The 14,437-nt window shown below is 38.9% G+C and overlaps 6 protein-coding genes across 6 annotated transcripts; 5 read left to right on the forward strand and 1 right to left on the reverse strand.

The window, feature by feature from the left end:
• Positions 1-1,118: 1,118 nt before the first annotated feature.
• MELLADRAFT_72991 (uncharacterized protein) lies at positions 1,119-3,432 on the forward strand (the record flags this gene model as incomplete). Its single annotated transcript, XM_007415206.1, has 3 exons — positions 1,119-1,653; positions 1,718-2,013; positions 2,099-3,432. 2 exons carry the CDS (start codon positions 1,739-1,741, stop codon positions 2,949-2,951), a joined length of 1,128 nt encoding a protein of 375 aa, XP_007415268.1.
• Positions 3,433-5,170: 1,738 nt separating this feature from the next.
• MELLADRAFT_72992 (uncharacterized protein) lies at positions 5,171-6,679 on the forward strand (the record flags this gene model as incomplete). Its single annotated transcript, XM_007415207.1, has 3 exons — positions 5,171-5,926; positions 6,013-6,132; positions 6,212-6,679. The coding sequence occupies 3 exons, from the start codon at positions 5,200-5,202 to the stop codon at positions 6,313-6,315; spliced, it is 951 nt and encodes a 316-aa protein (XP_007415269.1).
• Positions 6,680-6,975: 296 nt separating this feature from the next.
• Positions 6,976-9,037, forward strand: MELLADRAFT_92166 (uncharacterized protein; the record flags this gene model as incomplete). Its single annotated transcript, XM_007415208.1, has 3 exons — positions 6,976-7,731; positions 7,843-8,633; positions 8,728-9,037. The coding sequence occupies 3 exons, from the start codon at positions 6,976-6,978 to the stop codon at positions 9,035-9,037; spliced, it is 1,857 nt and encodes a 618-aa protein (XP_007415270.1).
• Positions 9,038-10,056: 1,019 nt separating this feature from the next.
• MELLADRAFT_92167 (family 10 glycoside hydrolase) lies at positions 10,057-10,283 on the forward strand (the record flags this gene model as incomplete). Its single annotated transcript, XM_007415209.1, has 2 exons — positions 10,057-10,207; positions 10,249-10,283. The coding sequence occupies 2 exons, from the start codon at positions 10,057-10,059 to the stop codon at positions 10,281-10,283; spliced, it is 186 nt and encodes a 61-aa protein (XP_007415271.1).
• Positions 10,284-10,518: 235 nt separating this feature from the next.
• Positions 10,519-11,243, reverse strand: MELLADRAFT_57387 (uncharacterized protein; the record flags this gene model as incomplete). Its single annotated transcript, XM_007415247.1, has 2 exons — positions 10,519-10,763; positions 10,845-11,243. The coding sequence occupies 2 exons, from the start codon at positions 11,190-11,192 to the stop codon at positions 10,623-10,625; spliced, it is 489 nt and encodes a 162-aa protein (XP_007415309.1).
• Positions 11,244-11,534: 291 nt separating this feature from the next.
• Positions 11,535-13,480, forward strand: MELLADRAFT_25337 (family 33 glycosyltransferase; the record flags this gene model as incomplete). Its single annotated transcript, XM_007415210.1, has 8 exons — positions 11,535-11,649; positions 11,737-11,939; positions 12,011-12,162; positions 12,234-12,323; positions 12,406-12,478; positions 12,615-13,129; positions 13,207-13,282; positions 13,340-13,480. Coding segments are annotated over 8 exons (1,365 nt in total), but the record flags the coding sequence as incomplete, so codon positions are not given.
• Between the last annotated feature and the right edge of the window lie 957 nt (positions 13,481-14,437).

Below are 14,437 nucleotides of genomic sequence, written 5' to 3' on the forward strand. Positions count from 1 at the left end.
AGATGTGGAGTAAAGTTAAGGCCTCAAGTGATGACAAGAGCAGCGTGTGGCCTGTGACTCAAGACATGTTTTAGGAGTTGGGGCGTTCAAACCTTTCCAGGGCAACCCATAAAAAAAACCCGTCAGAAAAACCCATCAAGAAGTTGGGTTTTCATGGGTTTTTTTCATGGGTTTTCATGTTGGGTTGTAGGTTTGTACACCGCTAATGAACCAATCAAATTTGAAGCACTACTTCTCATCCAATCCTTGAATCTTCCCGCTTTTTGTTCTACTTCACTATGTACTTTGCTTTGAAATAAAAATTGTTTTTTAAAAAAATTTCTCTCTATTAACCCATATTTTACCCCCAGAATAAGATTTATGGGTTATCAGAGAGATCCCCATAGGACATACTCCATCAAAACCCATACTTTTTGGTGTCCATAAAACGGTATGGGTTATTGGAGAGACGACTGTAGTTCCAAATTCTCGACTTAATATCTCCAACTCCAAATTTCTTTTTTATATTTGAACAAGTCTATTGAGTAATCCTACAATGAGTGTCAAAAATATGGGAATTGCAACTTGATATAGTGTGTGATCGTGATCAGCAGGTGGGTGAATACCCTTGCTGCCCCCAATCACTTTCAACCCCTCTCTTAATTCATCATTTTTGTCCATCATCCCTCAAAACACCACACCTTTGTATCTCCTCACCTATATTGTTTGTCATCTTTTTGACCACCCCCTTGAGTCTTGCTCCTCCTCACGCCTCTGCGACAAGAAGAGAGGATGAGCGCCCAACGCCAAGATGTCTACCTACAATGACATACATAGCACTTAGATATGGAACAGCTGGCATCCCTAGCCCAAGTAGCACCCATTTCCCACAGTTTCTTCCTAATGAGCAGCAAATTTCTGGATCTCAAGGAGGCTTGAGTTCGACATAAAACCCAATTGGGGCTCATATCGTAAGCTCACATCTTCGTTTCTAGTTCATCTTTGTATGTTGACGCCAGATTTGGAATCTAGATCTGCTCTTACTCCAAAAGCCAGAGAACAGCACTGTTGTTTCTCCCACCTTCATTAATCTGTTGTGAGCGACACTTTGCTGATCAAGGCTGATAACCCTGATAAGGTTGCTCACCTCAATCTACTTGAACCTATCCATCCGCAAGATCTCAGCCACGAACAATACTTGATATGATCATTTGATATTCAAGACCTCACCCCACCACTTCTGTGACTGTTTCTTTCATATTTGATTGTCCAGTCTATCGGTGTGTTCCTGCTGGAGCAGCACAAGAAGAACATTCATTTTCCTATCCAAATCTGAAGCTATATCGTACGCAGAACCGCACAAGTCTTGCAACATCTAACTTGAGCTGCTTTCTTTCTCCCTCTTTCTCATCAATTGTCTTACTCGCTAGCTTGCTGCGCCTTGCGTCGAAATCGCAATCCTTGGCTAATGTTATTTTTAGAGCCCGGCCTTTAGAATATCTTTGCATCTTTTTCATCCCAAACATCTTCGTTTTCAATGTTCTCTTGTTTCGCCTTTTGCTTTGGTCGAGAAAATCTGGAGGATGTAGAGAACGAATCTCTTCCTTGCCAAAAGTCGACCATCAATACCCATCCTCCTTCATTTCCGAACGATACCCTTCCAGGCGATCTTATGTGTGAGCGGACCAAATCATCTACTTTGACAACAAACGATTTAGATGTCGAATCTTGTCATCAGAGATCATCAGCCTTGCCCAACATGACTCAAGACTCAAACTTATTCTCAACCTCAATATCGCGACATCCACGGCCGTCCGTCGCGTCTTCGCTGATGGCTAGCATAAGAAACCCGATGATGATCGCTCGAACGTCAACACATGAAGAAGCTGTTACATCTGGAGCTTTACCGTCTTTAGCAGCCTATTCGCCAGCCTCTCCTACCGTCCGTACTCGCAAAAGCTCTAATTTTAGTCGTAGGAAGAAAAATATACTTACTATCAAGAGTCAAACCCCAAGCAGACAAGCAGAACATGTGTTTGTACCTTTTTTCTGAGCGCTGCATTGCGTCGTTGAGATCTTATGTGCTACTCTGACTCTTTTGTTCTTCATCAAATTGCAGGGAGCAGGAGGAGGACTGCCAGACTCCACGGATTAGGACGTCGTATGATCCGTTTGCACCCCCTACTCCAGGCCTCACTCCAATCATTTTCCAAAACCCACAATTCAACACAGCTCCCAGTTCAGCAAAGACCTGCTTTAGTACCGCTTTTCGCGATGGCTCATCTGCCATCACCCACGGTCGACCTCGGTCCAGTACCATCGCCGACTTCTCCCAGCGTTGTTCTCATCCCGAAGAACAGACTGAGGATCGCTACCAATCTGCTAGCTCTCCTCTTGCGAGAAGATCCAAGTGTTCGATCTCATTATCTCAACCTGATAACTATCGAGTGAGCAAAGACCTCAGTATTATTGAGAACACGAGCAAGAATACGACCTCTCCGGTCCCTTCGGCTTCAAGATCTCGTCGGATAGCTAGTTTTCAGCTGAGCGAGGACATTACCAAGGAATGGAACACTGCCAAACTATTTCTTGCATCCGATGAAGGTGACACGTCCATTGAAACGATACCGGAAGAATCACCCCAACCACATTCCATGCAAGAGCAAATCGATGATCATCAGGCAGATCACAAGATTACACTCTCACCGGATTCACGAGCGCAGACGGAAGGAAATCGAGAGGCGTCGCAGAACTCTGGAAGGGATAGACTTACAAGTAACCTGTCGAAGATCACAGGAAGGTCCGAAACCCCCAAGGTTAGAAGGTTCCGAAAGAAATCACAATCTTCGACAACTTCTCACTCGAAAGACCAACCCGCTGAGAAGTATCTCTCGAGATCATCTGGATTAACTAGCCCATTGAGCAAGTCGATTTGTTCTGTTTATTACTCAGCTCTTGGTCATCACGATTGAATATATCTTTATCTCTAACATGTTCCGGATTCATGTGAGATGTTATGCTTGTTGTTTGTAAGTTTCATCAGATTTTACGCTTCCTGTTAGTAGGATGGCTCTTGTCCAAAGCATGTATTAAGATTTTATTATTATGAAGTATTTGGATTGGTTATAAGATTTGTTTGTATATCATATTTTTAATATTGAAGCTCTTTACCATTCGTTCTTGCTTATATTACATTTACAAAGCTTTCTATCGTTCATTCTTGTTTCTTTCGAATTTACATATTAGCTACCTGCATATCATGGTCATCGAGATTCTTTCGAGTTTATATCTGTTTAGAAACTTGTGTTCCAAGAATGATTACATGCAGTTTGGATGCGCTTATATTTGTAGAGTTTCTCTTCCTGCTTTGTTGTTACCCTACGGTGAATGACTAAACAGTCTGAAGATCTACTTTTGTTCTTAATTCAAGTACATCCTTAAGAGTGACAGCCTTCATGACGGAGTTCCATGAACGCAACCATCGCTTTGAAGGTGACCAATTATAATACACCTCAGGTGAACATCCTCCCAAATCCGTAATTCTGATTGTCCTTTGATTTTCCGACATTCGGCGACTACGTCCGCCATCGAAGTTGAGATGAAAAGTGGACTCTTGGTAGTAGGGGGTCGATGAGAAGCAGAATTTGTGGTGAGTCTTGAGTTCATTTCTGAGGAAAGAGATTGGTACTGTGGTATGCCAATGGTGTGAATCATCAAGTCTTGTGAGATGAAACTTGTGAATGATTTGGCTTGGAATCTTGATCAAAGACCAGTCAATAAGAAGCCTTGATTTTAAAATCTTGTGCACTAAGGGCGCGTTCACTTGAGCAATTTCTGGGGGGAAATCACATTCTGTAAAATTTAAAGTGTCTATTTGGTGGAGCATGTTTCATTTTTGCATTAAAAAATTCACAGAATGTGATTTCTGGTCAGAATTTCTTTAAGTAGCAGCGCCCTCAATAAACACAAGAACAAATGTAAAGTTCAATTGTAAGATTTTTTTTGAAAAGTGCTATTGATTTCATATATTGCACTAACTAAATATGTGGGTCTACTGTACGATATTTATTGTTTACAATTGCCTTTACTTTTCCGAGGGTTCTTGACTACTGAGCCTTTACAATCAGTTCTCTTTGAAGAAAAACACTCCTAGAATTATAAACAAGAAAACAGGAAATGGCATAAAAACAGAAAGTCAAATTTGGCGTATAAAATATAACTGATTGGTCTATCTAAGTACGCTTTGAGGTAGAGAAACCTCCCAGTGTCTTGAATAAATTGTGCTAAGTAAGGATACACCTTTTGTGTCTCTAATAATCTAGTTGCTGAATTAATATCGACTTTTGTTTCCCCTTTTTTGATTTGTTTTCTGAAATCTTGACGCTGTTTTATATATGTCTTGCAACATATTAAAAAATGTACTGGCGTCTCTGTTGCAAAGCCGGTGTCCCGTACCCCAATTCAATGTAAGAACTTCTTCAAAGGACAAAGTCCACATCTCAGTTGGAAAATTGCTGTATTGTGTCCTTTTTCCAGTTTGGCCATTGTATCAGTTATCTATTTGCCTTTTATTTTGTATGTTTTAATAGAAACATCTCCCCTGGTATTAAATAATTTCCGCAAATCTCGTAATAAACAACCAAGCCTTATTGGGAGTAACATTGGTGGTATGTTTCCTTCCGCTGCCGCTCTCGCAGCTTGGTCGGCTTGTTCATTGAGTTTGATGCCCTCATGTCCCGGGGTCCAATCTAGTCGTAGCTCAAAGTCTTTGGGGATCACTTTATACGATTTCAGTAGAAACCTTGTTAGGTATTGCAGCGTTTTTAGTTGCGTAGGTTTTGCCAACAGGTCGAGTGCGGCTTGGCTGTCACTAAAAATTCCAAGCGAGGAAGATTTGCCAGGATGTGCGTCAGTAAATCTATTTGAATGGCATAAGCGCTATCTTCAATGACATTGTTTCCATCTCGTAGTTTGATATGCATGACCTATATGCATGACTTGCTGTTAAATCAACAGCACAGAGATCTCCAAAGAGCAACTGGTCAGCAGAGCTCAGCAACGTGTTGATTTGTTTTTGGTGTGTCCCGACCCGTGCACTGCTATGTAGTCCGGGCGGGGTTGAATTCCTCTCATCAAGTACCGCGTCTCAAATATAGGAAGCAAATCATTTCGACTTTCTGGTCCATCAAACGATTTCAAGACTTTACCCCAACACGCACAATGTCAACCTCCACTTCTCAATACAATGCACCAGCTACTCCACTTCGATACGATCGATTCTCAAACCCAAACCGAGCTTCTTCAAGTGGATATCAACCACAACCTTCAAGTGCACTACGAAATCCATACTGGCCAAGTCCATCCAAGAAATCACAAATGATCTATGGAACACCACCGATCACACGAACGCCTTCTAGAATCCCAGCACCCACTACACCGGCTCGTAGTGAAGGACCCCCGACTGATACGAGTGTGACTTACTTACCACATCAAGTTGTAGGACGAGATCCTGAACTGTTAACACTTTTGAATCAACATCATGAGATGCTTGATAGAGTGATTGATCAGTACAGTCAACTGAAACTAGAATCAGCACATACACTACATGTAGAGATGTCAACTTATGAACACGGTCGAACTCAAGCTAAATGTAAGCTACAGGTTTTACAAAAGTTAGTGAGCGAAGGAAATGAAAAGGCAGAGCGATTGAAACAAGAACAATCAGAAGCGAAGAAGAGAGTGAGAGGATTAGTAGAAGATCGTAGAACGATGGAATTGAAATCGACCGAATTGAAAGAAATGGCACATGAACTTCAAAGGAGAAAACAAATGCTTGAAGATCAAAAGGAGATTAAGAAGAAACAGGTAGCTGAGGTGATTGAGATGGCTAAGGAAGAGTCTAAGTTTTTGGAAGAGATCACTGGCTTGAAGATCAGTGTGATTTCAGGTCAGTCTAGTTTGTTTGATTTGGTAATGATTCGTATAATAAAAGAAAGTCGGTTTGCTGAATTATTGTTTACTACCTCGTGTTAGTTGATCAGCTGAGGTTTCAATTCAAGTTGATTGATATGAATAACTACGAACGTCCATTTACTCTTGACCTTGATCTATCTTCATTCGATTATCAAATCCTGGCTATCGAACCGCCTTTGCGTGAGTCTTCAACTTCACTTTTAAACAAAGTCGAAAAACCAACAACAAGATAATCTAACCTTTTCCCTTTGTACAACAGCGGAAGCTCAATCACTTCTTAAACAATTGAATCAAACTCGTGACTTTCGACAATTCCTTTGTAGGATCAGACAATGCTTTGTTCAACTCGCTCGAACTCGATAATCTATTTCTGGTCATCATGACCAAGTCTCGTGGACCGAACTCAAGGGGAAAGAGGACCGTCCTCTCGAACAACCATAAAGTGATGGAATTGATGAGGTTGAAAAGTTGATGAAGACATCTTCCAAATCCTCAAATCAAGGAGTAGTACCATCCAAGGTGTTCATCAAATCGTTGTAATATCCTTCAATCTTTAAAGTCTCTTTCATTCTCTTTCATGCGTACGTGTCGGCTCCTGTGTTACAATTTGACTTGATTGGTCAAAGTTGTAACCTTTTTGTTTTTAAGATAACTAGCATTGTACCCTTCACGAGTGATTTTTGTAATATATGTAATCTTGGGTCAATTTCATGCGGAGTATGTTTCTATAGGTAGAAGTTATATATGCAGGGTCAAGTTTGAGATGGGATGTTATGTGTTGAATCATATTACCACTAAAGGATGAACATCTACCCTCAGAAGTCTTGTTGTAGTCTGTGTAGTGTGAGGTGAAGAGAGAGTTGATGAATATTTGATTGAACTTGAAACCTGATGGATGAAACAGTGAAGTTCCATGTGAGAGAGTGAGTTAAGTATACATAAGCTAAGATATCAAATGAAAGGATTACAAACTGTTTAAGTGGTTGACTGTTGACTGGTTTTACTACATTCACTTCTTTCAAGATGGACTTCTTCTCAGATCCAAGATTAAAACAATCAACAACAACAACAACCACTAACAACAACAATAATAATATCAAAGTCAAAACTATACCTTCAATTCAAATTAAAAAACCAACTACAATCTCAACAAAACCTTCAATCAGTCAAACCAACCCACCATCCAAACCAAAACCTCAATTAAAAAAACAAACCAAAAAAAGAACCATCGATCAACCTATTCCAAAAGTAAGACCTATAAAAAAAGCAAAATGGTCAGGAACTCAATCATCATTAAAACCAAATCGACTTCAAGAATGTTTAGAAACACCGGGTCAACCAAGTGCTAGTACTAGTACTTTACTAAGTGATGATAAATCAGAATCTATTTCAATCACTCATTTCGATATCCAAACTTCAGATTCAGATTCAGATTCAGATTCAGAAGAAAGAACCAAACAAGAAAACCAATTATTAGATCGATATCATCGATTTATACCACGCGATGTGACACGGACTCAAACTGGATTCTCCTCAACTCATCCATTACTATCCCATCATCATCCCAACATTTCGATCCTGACTGCCGATCAATTAATCAAACAGAACAGAGCCAAGTTTAAACATTGGTTTAGAGCTGGACAAGGTGATTGGCCATTTAAAGAATCAGAAGATCCTAAGGTTTCTTTGGTTTATCCGGCGGGTGGTCAGGAAGTCTTTCCATTGTTGGTGCCTAAAGATCAAGAAGATGAGTATAGACCGATTGATGATATTTTGAATGTTAGTGCTTTTTTAATTTGAATCTTTAAGACGTTTTGTTCTATTCTGATCTGAGAAAGATGAGTTCTGTTGATTGATGGATGGGTTTCTTTGATGATGTTCTGTGAATAGGTGATCACGATTACTTTGGCTCAGTATCTTACACCTGAACAATCTATTGGATACTTTTCTGAACATCATCCGATCTTTGCTCCTTCATCCAATGTAACGTATCCGAAGCACGATTTCCGATTCTTAAATCGATCATCTTCAACTAAACCGAGTAGAAGTTCATCAGTTCAAACAGGTGCTCAAGAACCTATTATACCAAAACATGATTTAGAACTAAGATCTGATGAACCCGATTTAAGTCAGTTACCATTGATTAAATCTCTTTCGAAATCGATTCGTCGACAGAACGGACCAGATTTTTTAAAATTAGTGAATTGGTATAATAAAGTGATTCGACATTTGATTGCTCAAAAATCAATTCAAAACCAAATTAAAGAAATGAAAGGATTAAAGATGAATATCTGGGAAATGATCTTAGGACAATCGTATGAAAGAAGAATCGGACCAAAGATCGAAACTGTCAAAGAATACGAAACTTGGAGTAGTAATGTATATGGAGAACTTAAACCTAGACTCGTTTCTGATCTAGTTCATCTAGTAGGACTCAAACCTGGTCAAGTGTTTATCGATCTGGGATCAGGTGTTGGAAATATCGTGATGCAAGTCGTCTTGGAGGCTGGGTGTGTTGGGGTTGGGTTTGAGAATATGTCGAGTTGTTGTCGATTGGCAGATGAACAGATGAAAGAAGTCATCGGTCGTTGTCAATCCTTTTGGGGAGTTTCTTTGGGTCAACCTTTATTGATTGAAGCTGATTTTACTAAAGATCCAAGGGTTGGAGAATGGTTAAAACAGTACGTCTGGATTCCTACTGATCACACATTCCTTTCTTTTCTTCGAAAACTGATCTATACCATGAAAAATTCTTTTGTAATCAAATATATTTAGGGCAGATGTGGTGTTAGTGAACAATCAAGTCTTTACACCTACATTGAATGATAGTTTAACATTATTATTTTTAGAATTAAAAGATTTCACTCAGATTATTTCATTAAAACCGTTTGTGTCTAAAGATTTTAAGATTAGTGAACGGAATATGAATTCACCTTTGTCGATCTTAAATCAACCTAAAGAGTTTTCCTATGGATCTACTTCGGTTTCTTGGACTGATAATGGTGGGAAGTTTTATTTGACGGAAGTTAATCGGGCTAGATTGATTGAGTTTCAGAAAAGTTTGGGTGGATTGGATCGCAGTTGAAAATTGAAATTCAAGTTGAAATTGATATTCAAGTTGGGCTTTTTGGGAGACCGGAAGTTGGATTGAAAAAGATTTTTTGTTTATTGATTAATGTTTTCTTTGGAAGAATGAAATGTATTTAGGGAATATCATATATATATGAAAAAAAAATTGAAAAAAATCATCAAGATCCTTGTTGTCATTATTAAACATCTTGATTTCTTACAATTCTTTAAGGATGATTCATATTACTTTCTTTTATCATCATCATCATCATCATCAATTAGCAAGCTTTTCTTTCTTTCTTTTTCTTTTGATGATATATTTTCATTGCTTTATATAACTTAATTTGATATGTTCCAAAAACAGAAAAAGGATGGTTTTTGGTTTACTTAATTGTAGGTATATATGTTTCTGTGTGTCTTTTTTTGTGAACTTGGTTGGGTTTAAAATCAAATTAGTTTCTTGGAATTGAACTTTTTTTTACTTGGATTTTTGGATTTTGAATCATCAGACATGGTTCATCATATGGAGTTTGAATAAGTCTTTTTGGTATGAATTGACATAAAGAATATTCACTGGATCTAACTTGATTGAGTCTTCTTGCTGTGAAGATGTTCCGCTCAGCTTGGCAAAGAAGTTGAAAGTAAAGGGGTTACTTGATGGTGTTGGATTTCAATCTCATTCTACAGTTGGAAAAGTTCCCAATGGTTAGTGATTGGATTTGTGATACGTTTCTTCTTTCTTAAACCCTTCAGTCAAGTCAATATACACTTTTACATGATGACCACAATGATGGCCTCATCGACTTCATCACCAGGCATTTCCATTTCAGCTTCTAATCTGAACTAGCTCTGAGACCAATCGTGATTTTTCTTTTGATAGATTTCAAGCAGAATCTTCAAAGGTTCAGTGATCTAGGTGAGTGATAAGATACCTTTTTTCCACAACCCGGATCCTTACTGAAGTGTCTCCTCACACTCACATAATCATCATCAAATCAAGGCCTAGACGTTCCCATTACTGAATTAGATATCCGAATGAGGATGCCAGCAACAAAGAGTGATATGGAACAAGAAGTGCAAGACTATCAATCAGTTGTTGAAACTTGTTTATCCGTTGACCGGTGTTTGGGTATTACTATTTGTGGTGTTGGATACAAGGATTCATGGATCCCTTCCACATTTAAAGGTAGGTCCTCTATCACTTTTGATCATCATCTGGTAAAGAAGAGATCACTCTGTGGTTGGATATGTATGTGCACTAAATGGTCATCATCTTACCTTTTTGTTGCTATTTCTAGGATATGGAAATGCATTTCTATTTGACGATGATTATAACATAACAGAGTCGTACTCAGTTGTAACAACAGCTCTTGGATACAATCAAACAATCTAAAATTTCTTTGTCATGTTCTCCTACTCCAGAGGAAGGCTTGTCCTGACGCTGGTCATGAATCTGTTTAAAAGCCAAGCAGAGCTTGTGCTTAATTTATATGATGTGAAGTATTCAGCAAAGCCAAAATTCTGTGTCACCAATCCAATCTTGTGCAAAGAAAAGAAGACCCAGAGACTGACTTGGGTGCAAGAGTTAAGTCTTATAATAATTATGATGTTGGATCACTGGGGTTTAATTGGTCGATTTTCAAAGCCAAGCGAATATCGCGAGGAGTCAGTCCACCTACCGAGTGGGTAAACAGGGTAAGATGTAATTGATTATAATTATTCAAGTTGATATCAGGATGATGCTATCAACAAAAGATACTTCCTAATCAGCCCTAATAAATTCCAAGCGGTCAACCGAACAAGTTTCTGAAAAAAAAACTCACATCACACTCATCAGCCATAGGTCGTAGTTTATCATTTATCCATTCAATAGCTTTTCCCCAAGTTTTGAATTGGTTATCAAATGTTTTTTTCAAAGCATAACTTTGGTTTCCATTAACTTCAATTGGTATCACTTTCCATTCAGATCTAATTAAACTTGAGTTTTCTGGTCGATCAAGTAGTTCATCAATATCTAATCGGGTTTTATAAACTTTGAAGGGTTGCTTGGTTTTTTGAACTTTTGAGGTTGTTTGTGTTGATCTTTTGGTTGGGTTGAAAGGTAAGTTTGGAATGGATGAGAGACGGGACAAGGTTAGAGATCGGAATGAAGAAGTTACAGGTCTGAACATCGTGGATGAATTGATGATATTGTATGAGAAATATCAATCACTGCCAGTGCTGGACTCTAAAGTGGACAAACAGGCAGTGGTCATCGATGAGGATGATGGTGATGTGCTGATGCCATTGGGACTCAACCGAAGACTCGACAGCTTGTACACCGGGCTTGTACCGTGCAGATCTGAAGATATCCGCGGGGTTGAGAGCTCTTCGGTAATCAAGCCATCAACAATTCTGCCAAGTTTTATGCGAATCATTGATTTATGAACGAACTCTTCAACTACATTGCCTTCCTAGGCATCGGATTAGTGACCATCACGTACTTCTTTCTCAGACGATCGAAGAATCCAAATGCCAAGACCGTCACGATTGTTGTTTTGGGTGATTTGGGTAGAAGTCCAAGAATGATGAGACATGCTGTTTCATTTGCCGATCACGATTGGTCGGTCAACATCTTGGCATATCCCGGTGAGATAATAATGAAAATAACTTTTAAATACTTGAATGATTTGAAGAGATAATTTATTGACTTATGAATTTGGTTGATTCACACAGGTACTACTCTTCCGAAAAAACTGACAGAACATCTCAAGATTCGAATCTTGCCTTTATCTGAACCACCACGATTCATTTCGGATGATCTTCCAAGACGACTTTTCGTGTTGATTGGTGGTCCTTTGAAAGCAATTTACTTGAGCTTAAACTTATTATATTCACTTTTGCTTCATGCTCAAGACTCTAGTTATGTGATGGTACAAGTTGAGTCTGATCGATTTGATCCATCTTTTTCCAGTAAACATCAAACTAAGCAATGGGTTTGTATTCATAGAATCCACCAGCTATTCCTACATTACCAATGGTTCAACTTGCGCGACTTGTACTTGGGTTCAAGTTGATCATAGATTGGCATAATACTGCTTACTCCATCCTCGCACTTAAAGTCGGATCCGATCGTCATCCTATGGTCCGAGTTGCCGAATTGTTTGTCTGTAGCTTCTTCAAATTGATTTGGCTAAATAAAGTGTATTTTTCTGATGTACTTTTTAATTTAGGATTGAAAAAACGTTTGGTAGAATAGCACATTTGCATCTCTTTGTCACTGAAGCTGAACGTGTATATCTTTCCAAAACTTGGCAGCTTCAGTAAGTTTGTCTCTTTTTGAATTTGTTTGGTTTTTTAATGATGTGATCTGACATTCTGAAATTTTTGTTGATTTTGTAAAAGAGGAAAGACTCATGTCTTTTACGATCGACCTCCACTTGATTTTTGCCGACTAACCGTTGATGAAATCCATCAAGTTGAGTGAATTTGTTCGACTCAAAGCTCTGCGCTACGTTTGCAAAGGTTTTCCAATCCGATTTGATCCTCTTGATGATTTCCCAAGAGCTGATCTCTCAATTGCACCACTGCATTCTCCGATGATGGCGAAATAGTTATGGGAGCGCCTTCCGCTGAGTAAAGACCCGGCCGTACTCTCCACATTCTATCCCTCCCATCACATCTCATCACATGAAACACTCGTGTCTATGAAACCAACAGATACCTCAGCTCATCTCAAGCCCAATCGACCAGCGCTAATCGTGTCATCCACATCCTGGACCCATGATGAAGATTTCAGTATCCTCATCAACGCTTTATCCATCTACACGAAATCCAAGAAAGACAACCCAAACCTACCAAGCCTACTTTGTCTGATCACCGGCAAAGGCCCATTGAAAGAGTTTTATCGTCAAGAAATTGCAAAACGAGATAAAGATGAGAAATGGGGATCACAGGCGGTGAAGTGTGAATTGGTTTGGTTAGATGATGTAGATGATTATAAAAGGTTGTTAGGATCTTGTGATCTAGGTATTAGTTTACATCAGAGTAGTTCAGGATTAGATCTGCCTATGAAAGTAGTAGATATGTTTGGTTGTGGATTACCGGTCTGTGCTCGGAATTTTGCGTGGTATGATTATTTGAATTGTTATCATCTCTTCCACTCCTTGATCTCATTTTAGTTTGTTCGTTGATGAATATTTACAGTATATCGGAATTGGTGAAGCACAACAAGAACGGTTTGGTATTCGATACAGAAGCAGAACTAGCTTCTCAGCTCGAGGTAAGTACTTCCCTTGCGAAATATGATTTGGACTTGCACTGATCCTATTCTTTATAGAGTTTGTTGTCTGGGTTTCCAGATAATCAGTTAGAAGATTGTCAATTGAACAAACTCAGAGATGGGATTAATTCCAACACTTATGGAGTCAATAAGAGAGCTTGGTCAAACTGGGATGAAGAATGGGAACAAAACGTACTTGAAACATTGCAGTCTGTAAACAACACATGAAATTTGTTATCTTTGTGTTCAATTTTTTTGAAAGGATTTGTTTGCATGAGGTTCAAAGTGAGTTGATCAGGTTGAGTTGTGCCAACACTTTACAATACTCGTGAGTAATTGGGTAAGATGTTTATCGTGATGGCAAGTGTTATTGAGAGGGAAGGAAATTCTTAGGACTATGTTTTGGGTTTTGAGACTTCATTCCTGGATTATTGACCTTTTGAGTATCTAAGAAAGACACGAGCATGATAACTGATCCCTTTGCTTGAGTGTCCGGTTGAATTACCCATGGTACTTTAGTAGCGTAGCAAATTTATCAACTCATGTGATAAAACGAGAGATTGACTGGAATCTTCAGCCCTTGACCTTGAGGACAGGGGTATACACAAGAGCTTAGGCATGTGTTTCTTGCCTTGTGTGATTGGTAGACATTTGTTGGCTACTTACTGTTTAACCAATTATTCACCAAATCTTATCTCTGAGGTATTGATCAGCTGACTCTATGTGTTGTCACACTCGATACTGGTCATGGAAATAAGATCTTTTGGAAAGATGTTGTTTATAACCTCAAGTCATGTCAAGATAGTAAGGCTATAGTAATACAACACAAGAAATTTGAACAATTCACAGGCTTTTATCCGGAAGTTATGCTCTGTAGGCTCATTTTATTTTATAGAAAATGAGTTTTCACATAATAACACCCCCTTCAAAAGGCTCTACTCTTCATACTTTGAATGTTAGCTTCGTGATGACTGACACATCAGATGATACTTGTGCTTCCTTTTCTACATCTGAGATTGTTTCCCTTGAAGACAGTCGCGACTTTGATATGTTTCCTACGAACTTGCTCAACCACGTTCTGTGGTAGCACCACTGGTTGATGAGCTAATTCCTCATGTTTTGATACATATCACTGGCAATGCTCAACAGTTAGAA

The sequence above is a fragment of the Melampsora larici-populina genome (assembly GCF_000204055.1).
Source record: "Melampsora larici-populina 98AG31 unplaced genomic scaffold MELLAscaffold_49, whole genome shotgun sequence".
In the NCBI taxonomy this organism is placed as follows: domain Eukaryota; kingdom Fungi; phylum Basidiomycota; class Pucciniomycetes; order Pucciniales; family Melampsoraceae; genus Melampsora; species Melampsora laricis-populina.